This window comes from Dryobates pubescens, chromosome 12, assembly GCF_014839835.1.
Source record: "Dryobates pubescens isolate bDryPub1 chromosome 12, bDryPub1.pri, whole genome shotgun sequence".
Lineage (NCBI taxonomy): Eukaryota > Metazoa > Chordata > Aves > Piciformes > Picidae > Dryobates > Dryobates pubescens.
In genome coordinates, this window is record NC_071623.1 from 6,198,579 (window position 1) to 6,212,855 (window position 14,277).

Consider the following 14,277-nt stretch of genomic DNA (forward strand, 5'->3'; position numbering starts at 1 on the left):
AGAAGCAGCTCCACACTAATTCAACAGCATTTAGCTCTTGCAGGACTGGGTTAAGGAAGAAAAACTCTTTTCAATGCAGCAGATGCGAAATGGCTTTCAAAATAAAAAGTATTTAGCACTAAGCATGTTTGGAAAGTAAAACCACTAAGCTTGCTTCAAAATTGAGCAATGCTTCATGCAGTATGAGACAGGTGAATCCAAGCACCCTTTGGGCCTAGCTAATCTAAAGCTATGAATTGAGTGGAGCTTAATTAATGGAGAAATTAGGAAGCTGCAAGCAGAGCAGCTGTGCACGCTTTTAAACAGACGTCCCCAAAACAATTCTGTGGAGTGCCTCCAAATTATTTTCTCTGGAGGCATTAAGCACATGGATGTTTGTCTCAAAATAAGGACCAGAGGTCAGATACGAAATGGTAGGAACTGACCACACTTTCAGTAGGAGTCCTCGAGAAGAACAGGAGAGTAGGCGGGAGGTGAGCTGCCAATAGATAAAGCAGGAAGAACAATGAACCCTCATTGTATGTTAGTCTAGGAGATAATACCTCCGATAGCATCAACAACACCAACCCTCATTTTGCTTAAAGCTTTCCCAAATGATCTGATCTTGCACACCAACCACTTCAGTCACAGTTCCAACCCAGTAAGCAACAAACAGGCCACAAATGCAGCTGGACACTTGGCCTTCTGAGATGCAGCCTTCCAGAGAAAGCAAAATCTACCTCTGCAGCATGACAAAACCATGCAGGTTCCAGCCAAACGCCAAGGGAGGCAGCATTAAACAAGGTATCTTTTGTCAGCTTTAAAAGCAAAGTTTAGATGGCTGTTTGCTCAGAGCAAGGTGACAATCTGCAGTGGGGTAAGCTGTCTTCTTGTAATTGGTTATGAAGCCTGTCTGTAGACACACATCCAACCCTGCACTCTGTGAAATCAGTTTGATGAAATCTATTTTCTGGGCCATGGCACAACCATGGGCCAGTATTATCAACAAGAAGAGATTTAGGCACAACTGGAAAGCTGGCTGGATTTCTCCTGCCTTCACTTAGGCTCACCCAAAATATCTAAAGAAAAGGAGGAGGGCAATTCAACTCCTAATCAAAACTGGGCTGGGCATGGAGAGCAGGTTTCTGGCAAACTTTGAAAGGTGATATTAGAGCATCTCTGCCCAGAAAGACTAATACAAAATTAAAGGCTCCAAATGTAGACCTTACATCAGATTTAAAGCTAGATCTTGAAGTCAGAAGTCAAGCATACTAGAGATTTACTTCATACACCCTTATTGTGATCAGAGAGGTGGATTCGAGGACATCATGACCTAAGACCTCCGCAAGAAGCATGCAATTGGAGTGATGCATAAGCAGCCATGAAGACTATAAGGTGAGATGGAGCAGGACAATGTGAGTATCACCAGCCACATTGTCTGCTCCAGTCAGAGCAAGAGTTTGGTTGGAAGCTTGAGTAAAGCTACAGAGAAGAGGTGAATCCTGGTAGACAGGGAGATAATTCTCCACAAGTTGCTGCACACACTTATAAAGATTTTTGTTCAATACAGAAACACAGGTTTTGTTTAAAAAAGTAGAAGCTGTATGTGCAAGTTATTAGAATAGAAGGCTATCACTTCAACTGCTTCGTCTTTTGATGTGAACACGCAGAAGACAGAAGCCCTCACAGATGGGAGAGCAAACACTCCCACCCAGAAAGGAGGAGTGAGGGCAGCACAGCTTTGATCCTCACAAGAGAAAGCTGTCTGGGACAAAAGCAGACCTCCGAGTTAGTGCAACATCCTGATCACCAGAGGACAGGACTGAACACTTTGTACTTAGTCACACTGAATGTGACTCAGAAGGATCTCCTTCTGCTGGATTTCTTGATGAGGAAGCAGGTGGAAGGACAGATATCTGTCTTCCTTGGTTCCTCTGTCTTGCACCTGATGTAGCCATGCTCTCTTCTTCTGTATTAAGAGGGTAGTAAAAGCATATGAATAGTAGCATGTGCCCTGCTTCCAAAACAAGGAAGGCAAAAACCTGCACATGAAATGAAAGTAGCTTTGTATCTTTTCACCTCTTTGGCAGGGAGAATGGATCAGCCAAAATGCTGTGAGTAATAGCTGTCAAAGACAGAATGCCAAATGAAGAGCATGTGGTAAATTCCAAACAGCCCAAACAACAACAAAACCAGGAAATAACAAACAACCCCCCCAACAACAACAACAAGCACCACCAACATAAAACCCAAACAAAAAACCCACAAAACCAAACCCCCACCCATACCCAAAACTCCAACCCAAACTCCATGTTTAAGAAAGCAAAGCATTATGTCATAAATCCAGCAATCACAATGGGAACTTGCTCTTCAGAGGAGACCTTTAATTCAAAGATTTGTGCTTCCCAACAACAGCCTTCAGGTTCCAAGAGGCAAAAACGATGAGATTTAGTGGTCTTCATTTCAATCCATAGCTGAGAGCCAAACATCCAATGTCATTCACAACTCCTTGTGGGCTTCCACACGGACATTATATGGACACAGAACACAGCCATGCACAGAAGGAACGAGTGCACTCTCGTTGCACTAATGCTAAGGCAGGTCAGCAGCAGCAAGCTGACTTTAGCTTACAGACAGATCTATGCACGTGGAGTGGCCACGAGTGAGCAGCAGTGGCACGTTTTACAAGTGTCAATAACTCAAACAAGTGCAGGGGACTGAAGCTATTGCTGGTTGGTTTGCGAACATCACTCACTGTTATAGCGTCTGTAGCTGCCAATCTTTGCCGGCGCCACTCTGTACAGAATTGTCCCTTCAAAGGCAGATTTTCCTGACAGCAGGCAAGAGAAGGAAAGACCAAAAAAAGAAAAACAAAAGGAGAAGGGGAAGGGTAGGGGTGAAGAAATCGAATGATGGTAAAAAGAAGGGAAAGGAAGAGGTTTTAATCTGTATTTTCAGTCACTAACATTCTTAAAGCCTCATTAGCACAATGACAAAATACCGGATATAAAATGTTCTCACTGCATGTATGGCAGAGAAAAGGGTCTCAGGATTGTGCTAAATTCTGTTGGACACTTTACAGGGGGGAGGGAGGTCCTCCAAAGGTAACCCAGCCTAACCACCCTGCAGTCAGCTGAGACATTCTCCACTAGATCAGGTTGCTCACAGCCTTGTCCAGCCTCACCTTGAACATCTCCAGGGATGGGGCCTCAACTACCTCCCCGGGCAACCTGTTGCAGTGTTGCAGCACCCACATGGTGCAGAACTTGTTCCTAACATCCAATCTAAATCTTCTCTAATTGCTAACCATTTCCCCTCATCCTATCATTGCAGGCCTTTGCAAACAGTCTCTCCATCCTTCCTGTAGCCCTCTTCAGGTACTGGAAGGCTGCTCTTCGCCTCCCTGGAGCCTCCTTTTCTCCAGGCTGAACAACCCCAGCTCCCGCAGCCTGTCCTCATAGCAGAGGTTTTCCAGCCCTCTGATCATCTTTGTGGCCCTCCTCTGGACCTGCTCCATCAGGTCCTTGCCCTTCCTGTGTTGAGGACTCCAGAGCTGAATGCAGCACTCCAGATGGGATCTTGTATTTGCACAGTATCCCTTCTCCAAAGATCCCACCCTACTTTAAGTCTCACACTAAGCCTCCTAAGTGTTATCTTACCCAGTTTACAAGATAGGCTGAAGAACACAAAGTTACTGCTCAAGACAGCAGAGCCATACTTCAACTCTTTCTAGGTCCCTCTAGAAACTCTGCAGAACGTCAGTAACTGCCCAAGGCTCCAGTTCAATGCACAGGTACAGCCCCTAAGTACTAACTGAATCCAGAACTCACATTCAAGGCTTCTGCCTTGTGATACAGAGATTCAAACAATGTTGCCAGAGAAACAGAGAGGAGCTATGCCAGATTTGAAGTGCTGTCATCTCTTGCCATCCATGAAGGAAAGAGTTGATCTAGAGTCATAAGTGTACACCCTTTTGAGATGTCACCCAGAAATGCCAGCCTGATGTGCAATCTTCCAGGGTTTACTTGTTCAGAACGTTTCTATTTCATTTTAAGACTAAGCACAGACATTTGGAGTGAGATTTAGCATTCCTAGTCAATTCCATAAATTTACTGATACTTTTGCAATCTTATTATGAAGGTTTCCAAATCCAAATAACCAGTGTACCTGTAAAGAGCTTCATTAAAGCACCATGTGTTTAGGGACCACCACCTCTACCTACAGAAACCATACAGAAAGAGCTGAGCTAATGTCTATTTCCTGTAACTCTGCTGGGGGAATGAAGTCTTAAACTGATGGGGTTACTTGAAGTAAAACAAATACAAAAAAGCATTAAAGCCTCCATAGGAATCTCTCCATTCCTTGAATCTCTGTCTGAGAGGGCTCACTGTGTTCTTTTGTTTCATAGGTATTTTGCTGTGTAGAAAATAGCTGCCAATAACACAGCATCTTAGCTAGCCACAAAGCACCTCCAAAGAGTGAAATGACATAGAAGAAAGAAGAAAACCCCATCTCTCAGCTACAGTTATCTTCAATTTAAAGAGTCAAAAGTAGTGTCTGTGTTACTGGTATCTTCTCAATACAAGCATCACAGGTGTTAGGTTCCACAGAGAGTTGGAACCGGCACACAAAACTGAGTTTGAACTAAGCATCCCAGAATCACGGAATGCTAGGGGTTGGAAGGGACTTCCAAAGATCACCCAGTAAAATCCCCTTGCCAGAGCAGCAGCACCTAGAACAGGTCACACAGGGATGCATCCAAATGGGTTTTCAGTGTCTCCAAAGAAAGCTCGGGGCTGTGCCATTATGGACGCCAATGAAACAAATGCTTTGTGGCTGCTTTTACACACTCCAATGTGTGTTTCTGTAAAAAGACACTTTCTAGGATGTTTATTATGAAGTGAATATTACCAAAATACCTGGGGGAGGAATATTCATCCATCCAGGCAGTGTTGGAGTATTCCCACCTCAACAGTTTCACTTACCTTGGCCATTTCTAGTATACCAAATAGTACTGAATCCAGAGCTGAAACTACACCTATACAATTAGTTCTTCCAAGCCACACTGTGTTTCCAGTGAACAAGGTACATGATAGCATATACAGGTTGTAGAAAGCAGTTTGCAATCTCACTGAAATGTGAAAATTCATTTTTAATGCCCTTTTCCCCTTTGCATCACACTCAAAGTTGTTAACTTCCTTAGAAATAGTTTCAATTTGGTCTGAAAAAATGCTGCCTGTCAGTATCTTCAGCAGCACTAATCACAGGGCCAGGTCACCAGTGCTACACCACCCATGAATAGTTATTCCATTGCAAAAATAAAGCAACGTGACCAAATGTCATCACTGCAAAAGTCACATATTTTAGCATCTTACTTCTGTGGGATAGAATAAAGATGAGAAATTTGCCTTCAATGGGAAAAAGAAAAAAAAGAGATTAAAAAACAGAAACAAAAAGTACTCTAAATTTCTGCCTCCCAGTGACAGATTGAACTATAAAGACTTTGGTAAATTTCAGTTGAAATAAGCTTACAAAGGTCACAGGATCACAGGATGTTAGGGGTTGAAAGTGACCTCTGGAGATCTCTGAGTCCAAATTCCCTGCCAGAGCAGGACCATAGAATCCACTGCAGGTCACACAGGAACACATCCAGACAGGACTTGAAAGTCTCCAGAGGAGGACACTCTACAACTTCTCTGAGCAGCCTGTTCCAGCGCTCTGTGACCTTTACAGTAAAGAAGATCTTCCTCATGCTGAGGTGGAACTTCCTGTGCTGCAGTGCTGTAGTCCTGGAAGTCCTTTTACTTTGGCTTGTTCAGAGATCTCAGACATATGCTAAACAGCAAAGAACATCTGCAGTGCTGAAAATAGGAAGACCCTGGGGCAAGCACTGTGGCATAAGCCTGGAATATGTAAATACAACTGACTCTTTTTCACTAAAGATTCAGAATTGACCACTGAATTAGGAAATAAAAGAGCATGTGTTTGAAGAACAGAAAAACATACAAAGCATCCATTACATCAAACAGGTTCAGGTTATTCTCCAAGGAAAGCTACCAACAGGGCAACCCACTACCATGTTTACACTTTCAAACTTAGTTACCAAACATGTTTTTCACCTGCAGCAGCACTGGCCCACTGTAAGTGAGAGAACAAAGTCCATGTCCCACTCCTGGCCTTTTTTCCCTTTGGCTGTAGGGGCAGTGGGTGACAGAGGTGATAGTGACATGCTCAGCACCTGGAGGGGAAAAATGCTGCATGTCCCACACCAATCACTACCAATCCTTCCACCAACTGGAGTCATCGGAGAAGCCAAGGTAATTGAATCCCTCCTTTCAATAAGCACAGCCACTTTGTAGATGTTTTGTTGCTTTGCTTTCCACATCTAAAGATCAGAAAGCCTTTGCATTTTGAAATACAAATCCCATAACCATCATTGCCTTCTCTTCTCAGGCTGCTGCAGCTCTGCAGGTCACAGCACACAGAGCGCTGTCAATATGACAGCTCAGGTAGCACTGGTACACACTTGGCATCATTATCTGACCCTCTGCACTGCTTAAACTGAGAACATGGCATCCAAAACCACCTTCCAAGCAAGAGGTAAGAATGCAGAACCCTGGCAGTGTGTTAGGGGATGAAAGCACAGACATACAGAAACGACATCAAGAATATCTGCTTTCCTTACTTGGCTTTACTTGCTCTTCCTGTGCTATTCCAGCATCATCAGAATCAGAGAGTTCCTTTATGAAGTTGGAAGGAAACATGCCAGTTTTTCCATTGAGGATACCTTCCCACCAGCCCTCTTCCACCTGCAGCAAGACAAAACCAAAACACAGAGGGTTTAAGGGAAGCAGCACTTTACAGATGTCTATCATCATTTCCAATAACAATGGCAGGAGTGATTTTAAGTGGCTTGGATTAATTTCAGCTGTGAGGAGCACATGGCATAGGCTCATGACAGAATGCCTCTCTATTAAAAAACCAACTAAAACAAAACAAGCCCAAAACAAATGAAGCTCCCCCATAACAAGAAAAAAAACCAACACCCAACAAGCCAAAACCAAACCAAGTAAAACTACAGCAAATGAAACAAATAAATAAATAAACAAAAATACCAAAACAACCAAACAAGATAGAAAAAAGAGAGATGGATGCACCCATCTGGAAATGCCAGCAGTGCTGACAGCTGTCAGAAGCATGGATAAACATTAAATAAAAGGATAAAAAGCCCAAACAGAGAGCACAGGGTGTCTCTGCATTTCCATTTTTATGGCTACCAGTTCAATCACTACATTTTCCATGCAAGCTGTAGTCCTGTGCATGACCATCTCCTGAATGGATATGATTTGCAAAATATAAGAGCTTAAATTCCCTTAGTAATCAAAGGTGAAAGAGGAATGCCTGCAAAGGCCTAGCCAGTCTTAACTAGGCTGGACTTGATGATCTCAGAAGTCTATTCCAGCCCCAATAATTTTGTGATCTGTGACATAAGGAAGAAGTTCTGCACAACGAGAGTGGTGAAATACTGCAACAGGCTGCCCAGAAATATGATTCCTCAATCCTGGAGGCCCCATTCCTGGAGACACTCAAGATCACACTCTACATGGCCCTGGGCAGCCTGATCTAGTTGGAGGTATCCCTGCTGCCTACAGGGGGTTAGGACAAGATGACCTTTGAGGGTCCCTTCCAACCCAATGCAACCTGTGAATCTTATTGTAAATCATGTGAACATTCCTGCCATGCCCATCAAAACCATAAATCATCTATTATTAACATTATTATCTATTATTAACATTAATGTTAACACTATTAAGAATTATTAATCACCATTATTAAGGCTGTTAATTGACATTATTATTCTCTATTATTAACGTTAAGACTGGTGCTACATGGTTAATGTGTTAATCAATGGAGAGCAAAAGAACAGTGCTATTGGATATTTGACTCTACATTTACAAAGAGCTACAGAAACAGATAGTAATGGCATGGTCAGAAGAGGAGAAGATTCTTCCTAGCCCAATCCCAAGGGAAAATACCACTTAAAAGTGCCAAACTGCCTCTGGTCTAACCCATTTAGGATTGAATGCTGGTGGCAGGTGGTGAAATGACAGCCCTTAAAAGCCTTTAGGTGATAATGGGACAGCAACCAATTAGTTATTACATGCATCAGCTAAACACACCCATGACAGCAATATTTTTCATCTGTCAAACACTGACCATTCACCAAAAAAACAAATAACAGGGGAGAGCAGTGTCAATCTGTGACACAGTATCTCCAAAAATGTTTAACTCCCAAATAAAATTATGAAAATAGAATCATAGAGTCATTAAGGTTGGAAAAGACCTTTAAGATCATTGAGACCTGTGGGGATTGAAGAAAGAGAATTAATCACTTCTGAGACCAACTGTAACCCAGCTACCATGACCACTAAACCATATCCTGAAGCACCACAGCTACAGCTCCTCGAACACCTCTAGGCATGGGGACTCCACCACCTCCTGGGCAGCCTGTTCCACCCCTTCACCACTCTCAATGAAGAAGTTCTTCCTCATGTCCAACTTAACCCTCCCCTGGCAGTTTCAATTCATTGCCTCTCATCCTGTCACTGGGTACTTGGGAGAAGAGACCAACCCCAGCCTCACTCCAGCCTCCTTTCAGGCAGCTGCAGGAGCAACAAGCTCTCCCCTCAGCCTTCTCTTCTCCAGACTAAACACCCCCAGCTCCCTCAGCTGCTCCTCATATGATGCCTCCAAACCCCTCCCCAGCCTGATTGCTCTTCTCTGGGCACTCTCCAGCCCCTCAATGTCTTTCCTAACCTGTGGCACCCAGAACTGACCCAGTGCTCAAGCTATGGCCTCACCAGGGCTGAGTCCAGAGGCATCAGCATGCCCTGCTCCTGCTGGCCACACTGGTTTTGATCCAGGCCAGGTTGCTGTTGGCCTTCTTGGCCACCTGTGCACACTGCTCGGCTGTCACCAGCACCTGCAGATCCTTTTCCACCAGGCTGCTTTCCAGCCACTCTGCCCCAAGCCTGTAGTGTTGCATGGGGTTGCTGTGACTAAAGTGCATTTGGTCTTGTTAAAACTTAGCCCAAGGATTTAACCTGTCCAGATCTCTGCAGAGCCTTCCTACCCTCAAGCAGATCAACACTGCCACTCAATTTAGTGTCATCTGCAAACTTGCTGATGGTGCCTCAATCCCCACATCAAAATCATCAAGATGTTAAACAGAACTGGCCCCAATAGCAAGCCCTGAGGGACACCACTTGTGACCTCTCCCAGCTGGGTTGAATTCTGTTGATCACAACTCTTTGGGCCTGGCCTCCAGACAGTTTTTAACCCAGCAAAGAGTCCACCTGGATATGCCATGAGCCACAAGAATCTGGAGGAGGCTGCTGTGGGAGATGGTCTCAAAGGCTCTACTAAAGTCCAGGTTGACAACATCTTGCTGCTACTTCAGAGAACAGAATACACAGAAATCACTCAATCCCTTCAGTGGGCTGCAGGTTTTTCTCATCAAAGCCTCTGAAGTGCAGTATTTGTTTTTCTTCTCTCCAAACAAACTAAAACACCCATGGAAAACTGAAACTGCGTGACACACACCACGCAGCAGACTCCACAAATTACGCCTCTAAACACCTATGTATGGTCTCCTCTCACACAAAACACACAATCTTTCAGCCATAAAATCTCTCAGTATTCCTAATGCAGCATTCTCAGATGGCTCTATTGATCAGAGCTAAACACCAAACCATAACTGCATTAGCTGATTGCCTAGAAGATTGATCACAGGGGAATGACACAGCTCCCAACATCCCTGCCTCGCAAGATGCTGTGATTACTTGACAGAAATAAAGTGGCTTATATCACTCAGTTCCATCTTCCCCTCAAGTAATTTTCTCCAGCTTACATCTTCCAAGTTAACATCTCAGTGTTTCCTTACCAGTTAACACTGGCACTCTCTTATGTGGCACAGATATTTATGAACCTCTGTGGAAGTGAGAGAAATGCACATCCACAAAGACCTCCGACAGGTAAACTTAAAATGGATGTGAATATACTCACAGCATCCAACAGCTTATATTAAGTTTTCCAGCTGATACAAGAATCACAGAATGTTACAGGTTGGAAGGAACCTCCAAAGGTCATCCAGTCCAACCCCCCTGCCAGACCAGGAGCACCTAGGGCAGGTCACACAGGAACACATCCAGGTGGGTTTGGGACGTCTCCAGAGGAGACTCCACAGCCTCTCTGGGCAGCCTGCTCCAGGCCTCTGCCACCCTCACAGGGAAAAAGTTTTTTCCTATGTTCATGTGGCACCTCCTCTGCTCCAGCTGGCACCCAGTGCCTCTTGTCCTGTCATTGGACATCCCTGAGCAGAGCCTGGCTCCATCTTCCCCACACTGCCCTGCACATCCTGATCCCCAGCAATGAGGGCAGGCCCCAGGCTGCTCTGCTCCAAGCCCCAGCTGCCTCAGCCTGGCCTCACAGGGAGATGTTCCACTGCCAGCAAGCAGCTTTGTGGCTCTGTGCTGGACTCTCTCAAGCAGTTCCCGGAGGACCTTCTTGAACTCTTTAAAGTCCCTTCCAACCCAAACCATTCTACAAATGTTAACTAAACATCAAAGAAGTAGTCCATAGGTATCACAGCAAGTCCTATTCAAAGACTCAGTTGTGAGCTTCTAACTCCATGCACTGCACACTGCCAAACAGCTCAGCAGGAAGAGGCCACAAGGCAGATAGCAGCACAAGAACAGACTAATGCCACATGAAAGCAGGCTCAGAACTGTGGCACAAGATGCCAAACGTCCTCACACTGATACTGCAGGTTAATTGTCTGGCATCCCATGATGAAAGTCTAAGGGTAAAACATAATTGGAATGCAGACACTTGCATTTAAAAAGACAATTAGTTACAGCTGTAGTTTGGGGACAATGGTAATTAGAGTTACAGCTAATGAGCTAAAAAGATGACAAGCAGCAAGCTCTCAATCACACATGAAATGTGAACATCAGCAATGATGAAAATGCTCTCTGGTTCTATTTAAATGCACTTTTCATTTCAGTCTGCTAATTTATTTCTCAGGAGTACCCATGTGGTTATGGAAATCTCCAGTTTAACGACAAGCCTTTTATCTGTTGTGATGAATGTTTGATCTTATCATAATTAATTTCCAACTATTTAGAACAAATAGGAATTAACTCTGAATTGCGAATATATCAATGAGACCAAGTGCAGGGTCCTGAACCTGGGTTGGCACAATCTTCATTATCAATACAGGCTGGGGGATGAGGTGACAGAAAGCAGCCCTGTGGAAAAGGCACTTGGGGGTTCTGGTGGATGAGAAGTTGGAGATGAGCAGTGTGAACTTGCAGCCCAGAAGGCCAATGGCAGCCTAAGCTGCATCAAAAGCATCATTGCCAGCAGGTTGGGAGAGGTGATTCTGCCACTTTGCTCTGTTGAGACCCCACCTGGAGTACTGCATCCAGCTCTGGAGTCCTGAACACAGGAAGGACATGGACCTGATGGAGCAGGTCCAGAGGAGGGCCACAAAGATGATCGGGGGGCTGGAAAACCTCTGCTATGAGGACAGGCTGAGGGAGCTGGGGTTGGTCAGCCTGGAGAGGAGAAAGCTCCAGGAGATCTAAGAGCAGCCTTCCAGTACCTGAAAGGGGCTACAAATAGGCTGCAGAGGGACTGTGCCCAAAGGCCTGCAGGGGCAGGACGAGGGGTAATGATTTGGAATTAGAGAAGGGGAGATTTAGATTGGATGTTAGGAACAAGTTCTGCACCATGAGGGTGGTGGAACACTGCAACAGGTTGCCCAGGGAGGCAGTTGAGGCCCCATCCCTGGAGCTATTTAAGGTCAGGCTCAAAAAGGCTCTTCACAACCTGATCTAATGAACGATGCCCATGCTTACTTGCAGGGGGGTTGGACTAGATGACCTGTGGAGATCCTTTCCAACCCAACCCATGCTATGATTCCATGATGGAAAATATAGCTCACATAACAACACTTCCTAAGGTACTGAGAATTCTTTTTGCTGTATTCCTCTCTTTTCCCTCTGATTTAGTTCCACCCAGAAGAGTCAGACAATGGCCTGGATCGCATGAAAGCATCAGATAATGCCTGAGGCAGAACTTGTTTCAGCAGCTAACAGATCAGGGTATTTCATAAGGTCAAAGTGGGCACAGCCTCACATGTGTCAGCTGTTCTCCTTTGACATTCACTTCTGGCCAGCAGTTCAAGCTAGCTGTGAGCAATCCTCTCCTGCACTCCAGTAAAACCAATCCCAGTGCTGCAGTCTCTTAGCAATGCCAGTCAGAAAAAGCAGCCCCAGACCATAGATTTTTTTAAACCTTAGCATCAGCAAGCTCTCAATGCTTTCCTCAACAGCAGCAGTTCAAGGTGCAATTTTGAATTTAAGACTACAAAGTCTGTAATTGGCAATCCAAATGGGTTCCAGAAAACATAGAATAGATTCACAGAATCACTAAGGTAGGAAAATACCTTTAAGATCATCAAGTCCAACTGCAACCCAACTGCATGAGCAATAAAACCATATCCTGAAGCACCACAGCTACAGCTTGTTCAACTCCAGGGATGGTGACTCTACCACCTGATCCCTGGGCAGCCTGTTCCAACTCCTCACCACTCTCTCACTCAAGAAGCTTTTCCACATGTCCAACCTAACCCTCCCCTGGCACAGTTTCAATTCATTGCCTCTCATCCTGTCGCTGGGTACTTGGGAGAAGAGACCAACCCCAGCCTCACTCCAGCCTCCTTTCAGAGAGCTGTAGAGAGCAATAAGCTCTCCCCTCAGCCTTCTCTTCTCCACACTAAACATCCCCAGCTCCCTCAGTTGCTCATCGTATGAAGCCTCCAAACCCCTCCACAGCCTGGCTGCTCTTCTCTGGACACTCTCCAGCCCCTCAATGTCTTTCCTAACCTGTGACACCCAGAACTGAACTCAGTGCTCAAGCTGTGGCCTCACCAGGGCTGAGTACAGGGGCACCATCACTGCCCTACTGCTGCTGGTTTTCATCCAGGCCAGGTTGCGTTAGCCTTCTTGGCCACCTGGGCACACTGCTGGCTCTTGTCCTTAACTGTAAGCACACACATGCAAGTGCAGCCATGTTTCACTTTCAACTTCAATGCAAACATTTCCAGTCTCATTTTAAAGAGATCTGTTATGTATAATTCAGTTGTTCACATTTACAAGAAGACAAGAGATGCATTTCGGAAGAGAAGCTTAGTGTCTCATCTAAATTATTTAATCATACAATTCATTTAGTAGAGTTAATTTTGTTGGCTGGATACTAGGAAGGGATTTTTATTCCATCGCTTTACACTTGAAAGACACAGACTTAAAAGTTTTAAGTAGGGCAAGTGACAGAAGATATTTCTCTGGCCATGTGAGGTCAAAAGATGCTTCAGATTGAGCAATGAAAACAGCTCCTGCACTGCCACGGAAGTTATCAGAACATGGAGTTTACACTGGCTTCAAAATAAGCTCTTAAATATCTTATAACATGGAGAATGCTGCTCACAGACAGAATAAGGTTAGGGAAGTTGCCACATCAAGCCTGGTTCCAGGAAGGACAACGTGAGGAGCTGGTGTGCGCAGCTCGGTTCAAGGGAAAGCAGCGATGGCTAAGCTGCTTACCTTCAGATGGGGGGATTTAATCTCTCCTAAGAACATGTTGGATGGCATGGAGATGGCAACAGGATTTATATTTTTCTAGAACTAAGTTCTTAAGTTACTGATGCAGGAAAAACAACATCATATCATCTATGCCTGACAAGAAAATCCATCACAGAATCACAGAAAACATCTGGTTGGAAGAGAGCTCCAGGATCACCCAGTCCAACCTTCCACCCAGCACAGAAGGATCAACACTAAACCATGTCCCTAAGCACCAGCTCCACACACTGCTTGAACACCTCCAGGGATGGTGACTCCAGCACTGCCCTGGGCAGAACATTCCAATGCTTGAGAGCCATTCCAGTGAAGAAATATTTCCTAACATCCAGCCTGAACCTTCCCTGGGGCACCTTGAAACCGTTTCCTCTGCTCCTGTCCCTTGCCCCAAGAGAGGCTGCCCGCTCCTTGCTCTAACCTCCCTTCAGGGAGCTGTAGAGAGCAATGAGGTCTCACTCAGCCTCCTCTTCTCCAGCCTGAACACCCTCAGCTGCTCCTCATAGCCCAGGTGCTCCAGGCCCTTCCCCAGCCTCGTTGCCCTTCTCTGGACAGGCTCCAGCTCCTCAATGTCCTTCCTGGAGTGAGGGCCCAGAGT

At 45.1% G+C, this 14,277-nt stretch overlaps 1 protein-coding gene across 3 annotated transcripts in view; it reads right to left on the reverse strand.

Annotated features, from left to right (window-relative positions):
* SH3KBP1 (SH3 domain containing kinase binding protein 1) overlaps positions 1-14,277 on the reverse strand; it is a 189,874-nt gene that overhangs the window by 83,516 nt on the left and 92,081 nt on the right. For 2 of the 3 annotated variants that reach the window (XM_054165907.1, XM_054165905.1), the window contains exons 5-6: positions 6,665-6,788; positions 2,735-2,809 (exon numbers count right to left, since the gene is read on the reverse strand). In XM_054165907.1, coding sequence (XP_054021882.1) covers positions 2,735-2,809; positions 6,665-6,788 — 199 coding nt within the window. The remainder of the gene's footprint in view (positions 1-2,734; positions 2,810-6,664; positions 6,789-14,277) is intronic. The other variant, XM_054165906.1, reaches the window with a different exon arrangement.